General features: G+C 48.4%; 1 protein-coding gene across 1 annotated transcript; it reads left to right on the top strand.

The window, feature by feature from the left end:
- Nucleotides 1-563: 563 nt before the first annotated feature.
- LOC117207524 lies at nucleotides 564-6,914 on the top strand. Its single transcript, XM_033447829.1, has one exon. The coding sequence runs from the start codon at nucleotides 986-988 to the stop codon at nucleotides 2,915-2,917; it is 1,932 nt and encodes a 643-aa protein (XP_033303720.1). The 5' UTR covers nucleotides 564-985; the 3' UTR covers nucleotides 2,918-6,914.
- Nucleotides 6,915-7,223: the final 309 nt, after the last annotated feature.

The following is a 7,223-nucleotide window of genomic DNA, read 5'->3' as shown; positions in this document are numbered from 1 at the left end:
TATAAATTTTGCTGAAAGTAGAAGAAAAAGTGACGGCAACACGCTGATACGAAAGAGGCTGCTGAGCTTCTACTTTCCCCGTGATCTTCGTTAAGTTACCTCAACGAGACACAATACATACCGCTGTGGCGTTCTCGGATTATCTGCCATAAAGAAGCGCGTATCAGCCACGAGCATCGGTCGTCTGAAATTCGTCTTCACCGGTCGATGTCGTCGGAAAGTTTCTACCGGCTAACGTCAACCACCACGCAACTTACCTTCTTTGCCCAGCTTTCTCCGATACCTTGCTAAATTGTGACAGGCTCGTCCACCGGAAGGAACAATGTTATGTGTATATAAGCGGTATAGGAGCATGGTAAAGTTTCGTTGAACGGTGTGGAGAGGTACATCGTAAAGAAAAGGGGGATGGGAAGAGTGGTGGGGGCACGTCTGTCGGCGGTGAGCGTGGTTCTAGTGGTGGGGAACAACGACGGTGGAGGGGGCAGTGGGTAGCATGGTGGGGCATCTCCACGTCGCAGAGCGATGCGAAAGACGGCGTAAGCGCGTTCGGTGGAGCGAGCTTCAGTGTCGTTGCAGCCGCGGTCCCGTATGGTTGTCTGACCGAGCGCTGTATTTCGATCCACTTAACTGTCGCCGTTGCCGTATTTAATCGGTCGTTTCCGTTGTCTGGAACGTGATCGTTCCACGCTACGTGTCTGACGAAACGACGCTGTTTACGCTTGTTCAGCTTGGATCGATCGTTAACAGTGTTACAGTTCTGTTTGTGGTATCGACTCGAAAGAGGCTCAGGATGACAATGGGCTAAACCGGTGATACCGTTGAAGCATCGGAAACGTTGTACCTGAATTTGGGTCAATGGAGTAACGTGTTGGTGTAACGTACTTGTCAACGATTGGAATACCGTGAGGTGCGGCATTTTCTGATAATCGGGAGAATATAACGGTGTCGTTGCTATATAAGTGGTATCGGTTGCGGGTTTTGTAAGATGAGCCCGGCCTCCCAGGGCGGCGTGGAGGTGGAGCGTTACATCGGTAGTTGTTTGATATCGTCGAGCATCAGACCAGGATCGCACAAGCCAATCGTCGGTAGGAAACAGGAAGCTGTGATTCGCGGGAAAACGCGAGGCTGTTACGGAACTGTGAACTTCCCGAGCGGAACGGAACAATGTCAGGTGCAGTACGGACCTGGCGGTTGGACGGGCGCTCCGTTGATATCCATGACGTGCAGCCCTCGCAGATGCACGCAGAGATCGTCACCGTCGCTCGGTCAGCAGCAACAGCAACAATCACCGCCGCCACAGCAGCAACAGCAGGCTTGCGATCAGCAAGTATCGGTTCACCTACACAAGAATCCACTTTCTAGATTGGCCATTCACACGCAGGGAGCGCCGCTAATCCTGGCCAATCGGTTTCACAATCGCGGCAAGATACATAACAGCGGGAACGCTAATGGCATTGCTAATGCGGTGTGCAGCAATACGGGCGCAGTGAATAGTTACGTTCACAATAACGTAGCTACCGTGACATCGAACTGTACGATGAACAACTCGGTGAGGTGTCCACCGTCGCGGCCCCAGAGGCCGATAGAGCTCGGCAAGAAACAGCAAACGAACGCGAAATCGTCGGACTGCGCGACGACCAAGGAAACGACGAACACGGGAAACAACATAGCGAATATCGATTCATTGAGTATCGCGAGCGACGAGAGTTCAGGGTCGAACAATTCCGAGAACAGCTTACCACGAATCATCAAGCCGCGAAAGCGCAGGAAGAAGGACAGAAAACCGCCGAACAACACGGTGGCCTCCGTGGAAGCGAAACACGACGAGCAACAGCAACAGTCAAATTCGAGCGTGGCCAACGAACAACCGAGCGCGGGTTCTTTAAAATCGTACGTGCCGGCTTGTTACGAGCAACGTTACGAAGCCGCGCCTCACCTTAGAAACCATAGAAGGCCACCCATAGCGAGGGAAAGGACAACGGGCAGCATGTCGGTGCAAGAGATAGCCGACGCGAGGCAAAGGTATCCGCACCGGCACGTGGAGGTGAAAGTGTTGGACGACAACAGAAACATCGTTGTGCCGGCGCAAATGCGCACCATTCCGCCAAAGGGTTACAGACATAACGGCCATCACCATTACCATAATCACGCCGTCAACGGCAACAACGTTCTGCGCTATCTGCACGAATACAACGAGCCGACGGCGACGACAGGCTGCGAGGACGGCATCAACGACGAATTAGGGCCGTGCCAGTGCCGGTACTGCGATCCCGCGGCTCTCATATGGGACGTGGAACAGAACTGTTACTCGCCCTTCTTGACCCCGTCACCGTCGACCGACTTCTGTCCCGGCCACTTCTCGCAGATGCCGCTATTCTTGTCCCGGCCGAGCCTCAATTGTCCGGAGCAGAGTATCGAGAGGCTTTTCAACGGCGATAACGTTCCTCGAGCCCATCAAGAGAAAGACGGCACCGGTAGCACCGGTGTCGTACTGAGGCGCAGCTGGAGCGATCCGACCAGTTATTTCAGCGAGGAGATCAGCACGCCTAGCAAAGACTTCGGCGTGATCGGTGACAGGGGACAGGCGGAGAGCGGGAAACGTCGAACGCTGTGGCGCGGCGACTCTATCGGTATTCCTGTGAGTAACGTTGGACCATCCGGTATGGACGTGAACGGTACCGTACAGTCGCCGAAAGAGCTGGAGGTCTCGACGGAGATCATCACGTCGCCGAACGGCCACAGAGATTTGGAGATAAAGTTTTACTCGCTGTCGCCGAACGCGCCGATATCGGAACAGAAGAAATGTATCTTCGCGGAGGAGGTGGACGAGGACGAGGAAGATTTCAGCGATATTTGGAGCTACCACGAGTCAAAGCTGCAACAGGATTTCCGCACGTTGCTGCAAGCGGAGGAATGAACACGGGATCCGAGATTCTCTTTCGATGTGTCTGCTGGTCCGACTCGTTACGGTGCAAAGAGAGAACATTTTCGCGTCTGTCCGTGTTTGCGAACGTTCCTTCTTCTTCGATTCGCGTGCGTGCGTACACGCGAGGCTAAAAGAAGAAGCAGAGTAGCAGGGAGCGTGAACACGTCGACTGTGCGAGCGAGAGAGAAGGAGAGAAAGGAAGACGCGTGAGTGCGAGCGAAAGAGAGGTGGCCCTGTAGATTCAATTAGTTCGTCGATAGGGAACAAAGCCGAACGGACTTGCGTAGACGCGTGCGCGACCGCGTGAGACGAAAACTGCTCGAGTTTCGAACGGTAGCTATCCGTTTCTGCGAAAAACCTTCGCTCCTTTCGTCCGAAGTAACGCGCGTCGCTGTAATTATATCCTACTTCCATCTCTTCCCTTCCTCGGTTTTGTTCCCGCGATGACGCCCTCGTTGCCAGCAGTCCTGGGTGAAACGACGAACAAGTGTAACTGACGGTAACGAGCAAAGCTACGTGTCGAACGATTCTTCTTCCTAACGGTGTACGTTGTATACACGTAGTATACGTGATGTGCGTGCACTCGTGAAGCACGCACGAGAGTAGGTCTAAAGGATCGTACCTTGATGTCGGGAATACACGCGGTCTGCTTATCGATGACAACATGCTACTAATAAACGGTGGTTGGCTCGTGTCGTCAAGCGAATCGACTCAACGATAAGGCAGGTGTGTCGACTACCAGCCTAAAGCTGATCGCACGAGAGAAAGATTCCCTGTAATCGCCTCTTTTTCTCTCTCTCTCTCTCTCTCTCTCTTTCTCCTCGCCCTTCCTTTCTTTCAACTTCTTTCGCTTTCTTTCCACCGTCTCCTCTTTCGCGTCGTACGATCTCAACCGTTGTCAACGTTTGCAACGAGATAACGCTTCCCCTCGCTGCCAACCACCGTCACCGGAACAACTAGAGTTGTGACTGTTTAAATCGTAACGTAGTAATTAAACGGAACGATGAATCGGCCGCTGGTCGCCAAGAAAGTTCGCGTTCCCCGTTTTTCCTCTTTTAATCACGCGATGCCCGACAGTTTTCTCCGATCCTCGTTACCTCTTGAACAATTGCTTTCTCATTGTCGAATATCGTTTCCTGTGTCGTCGTTGCGAAACTCGCTTTGAACCTTCGTTCCATAAATTGTTTGGTCTTTCGAATACGTTCGATATCGTGTTGCGTACTTTGGCTACTTGAAAAGTAGAGTCACGTTTACGCGTGAACGTTATAACATCGATCCGTGTTACTATCGAGATACTTCGATCATTCCTGAAACGTTTCTTGCGGTTAGTAGCGCAGTGGCTGGCAAATATCCCGCGAATCCTTTGTTCCTGCAACTAAGTTCATGATAAACAGAAATTCGCGGCCGGAAGGATGGCTAACAGTTTGAGGTTGTTTCGTGCTACTTGCGCGATTCGTGTTCGCGTAGTCGTAAATGCGTAAAGCATTCCTCGTGGTCACATTGTTGCAACGTTAGTTAAATTTTAGTTGTATCTATCGTCGAGAAATGCTAAAATTGTCTGTCCTTTGCGATTGACACGCGAGATTCGAAAATCTCGTAAATTTCACTACGTGTTCCACTTCGGTGTATCGATTTCATTTTGCCTCGTAATCTTTCAAAGTTACCAAGTTTGTCCGACGTTTGGTCGACGCTTACGCGTTTGCCTTTTGATCTGTAGCTTGCACTCTGTACAAAACAAACAGATTGGAAGGCAGACCTTGATTCTATTTTGGAAAGTGCTAGGAAGTAAGTTGGTTAACATTGGAACTTGGTTAGATGTTCGCTGGTCTCTGGTTCAGCCAAGACCTTTAGTATCTTTAGCGTACAATGTTTGTTAACGTGAAAATTTATCGAACAGAGTTACTCGTCCTCGTGTCGCAGTTACTTTTCACGCGACTCCACGTTATTACAGGGCCACGTGATCGAATAGACGCAAGACGAAACGTGGTCTCCAATTATCATCGGCCGTGACCTTAAAATGTTTTATCGTAGAAAAAAGGGCATCGCGTGAATTTTCGTAAGGCGTAAGACGGGGCACGGTGAAGCCAATCGATCGATCACGGTTTGCGAGCTGCGCGTCGATTGTATCGATCACGAGCTTCGCGTGATTTTGTGAAACGGCGTCGCGATAACGCTTCTCATCCCGTGCTCGCCGATCTTGTTTCTCGACCCAGCACGAGTCCGCGAACTTTCATCGTTTCGTACGCGAAATCAGACAGAAAAAAAACACCCGTCGCATATTTAACAAACATACACACATGTATACACACATATACACACACACACACGTATCCATTACCCACCATCCTCTTTCGTTTAGACTGTAAGCCTAGATGTTAAGGCGATTCACTTAGATTATCACCGTTGTCTATATGTGTATAGGAGAAGTCGCGTATTAAACGGTCCGCCTTTTATTTACCATTAGACTGTTAGGGGATATTAGAGACGATGCGGCAATTTCGAAGGCAACGAAAGAGCGTGCCGCGAAAATCACCGACGACTAATTAGGCTTAGCGCGTGCGTGCTTCGCGTCCGGGGTTCAACCAACGAGACGCGCAATCCAAACGCGAAGAATTATATTAGCAATATTTCTCTCTTGCTCTGGTCCTCATCGTGCATAGCAAGTTTTATTGCTAAGTAGCAACAGATAAATATTGATGTTGACTCTTGTTAAAGCAGCAACAACCGCGTATCACATACCAAGCCAAGAGATAATCGTTGCTGCTTTAATAACATCGTCGTTCGTTGATATTTTTCTTCGAGTGTAACGCCGTTTGCACGGTATCACGTTCGCTGCTGTGTAACCAAACGCGTGTCTTACCCTGCCTGTATAGTGTTCACCAATAAATTCGCCACCACGTTCTTCCTTTATTTTTCAATGTATCACGCATTCTTTTCTTTTCTACCGAGCAGTGCATCGTTCGTTGGCAGCGTCCGTGGAGAAACGATCGGATGCCACTTGCAATCCGCCTTTCCGGAATAAAGGTTTTTCGCTCGAGAACGCATCACCGTCGCCGCCAATCCGGATACATGTTGCGGAACGAGTTCGTAGTACGATACAGCTTCGACGATGATACCGTTCGCCCCTCCGCCCCCGAAGTTTGTCCATTTATTGTTTTCACAAACGATGAACGGAGGAAAATTTAATTTATTTGCGACGAATCGTCGAGTCTCTTTTTGCTTATGGAACAGAGCCGTGGTATACAAACCTGGTGTCTCGTATACTATATGAAACGTTCGAAGGCTGCAGCTGGAGAAACGAAAATTGATAAAAACGATTCGAACGTATCGAGATGAAAAAAGTTGCCTGTTTCGTTTTGTTAAACGATGCCGCTGTTCAGACCGGGAGAGATAAGAACTTATATTTGACGTTCAGCTTTTTTTTTTTTGTAAAGATTCTATCGCGGACGAATCGCAATTGACGATCGGCGAAACGTACATTCGACCTTACTTTTATCGATCGTGACGGAGTTTCGACGAACGCTTTTTTTCCCGTTTTATTTTGCTTTTTGTGTTTGCTGATTGTGATCATTTGCCAATCGTGCTTTACGCTATTTGATCTCTGGAAGAAGAAAGAGAGAGCGAGAGAGATTCGAAGAACGTCGAAAAAATTTTCACACGGATCGCGCGTTGTTTTTTTTTTTTTTTTTTCGTTAGAATTATCGACATTTTTGTTTCATGGATTGTTGACTCGAGTGGATTCGCTCCTTTTTTTCTTTCTCTTCTTTCGAAATTCGATCCTTTCCGCTCTCTCCTTCTGGATGTATTTATTTTGAACATCGCCGTTTGACGATACAAGGTATTGTGATAACGAAACGATGATACACTCGATTCTGCTTCGTCGTCCAGACTGATCAACGCCGGTCAACCAATGTCGCTATAGTGCTGTACCGCACTAACTCAAATTACATTGTTTGAGAAGTTCAATAAAAGATGTCTTTGATTTAATTTTGCATATCTCAGAATTTTATTAGCACCCACCTTCGAATCAGACTTTTATTGTCATTTATTAAAAAAAAAACATGTGAAATCAGAGATGCCAAAATTCATTTCACCAGATAATTCGCAATTTTCTCTTAACGTTTCCATATTCGTTTCCATATTCGCACGCGAACGTGCAATTGTCAATTCGAATGTTTATCGAAACGTACATTTATTTTCTTGTTTACACGTTCGATAATAACAACGTACATAGTTTCATCGACAGTAAACCATCAATTCTAAACGTTAGCGACACGCGTGCACACGTACGAATGTT

Source organism: Bombus bifarius, unplaced genomic scaffold (genome assembly GCF_011952205.1).
Source record: "Bombus bifarius isolate JDL3187 unplaced genomic scaffold, Bbif_JDL3187 scf7180000008035, whole genome shotgun sequence".
Classification (NCBI taxonomy): domain Eukaryota; kingdom Metazoa; phylum Arthropoda; class Insecta; order Hymenoptera; family Apidae; genus Bombus; species Bombus bifarius.
Note: the sequence above shows the minus strand (reverse complement) of the source record. Positions and strands in the feature narration are given on the sequence as shown.

Excerpts from the sequence above, each read along its gene's own strand:
- LOC117207524 (XM_033447829.1), top strand. The coding sequence starts at position 986 with ATGAGCCCGGCCTCCCAGGGCGGCGTGGAGGTGGAGCGTTACATCGGT.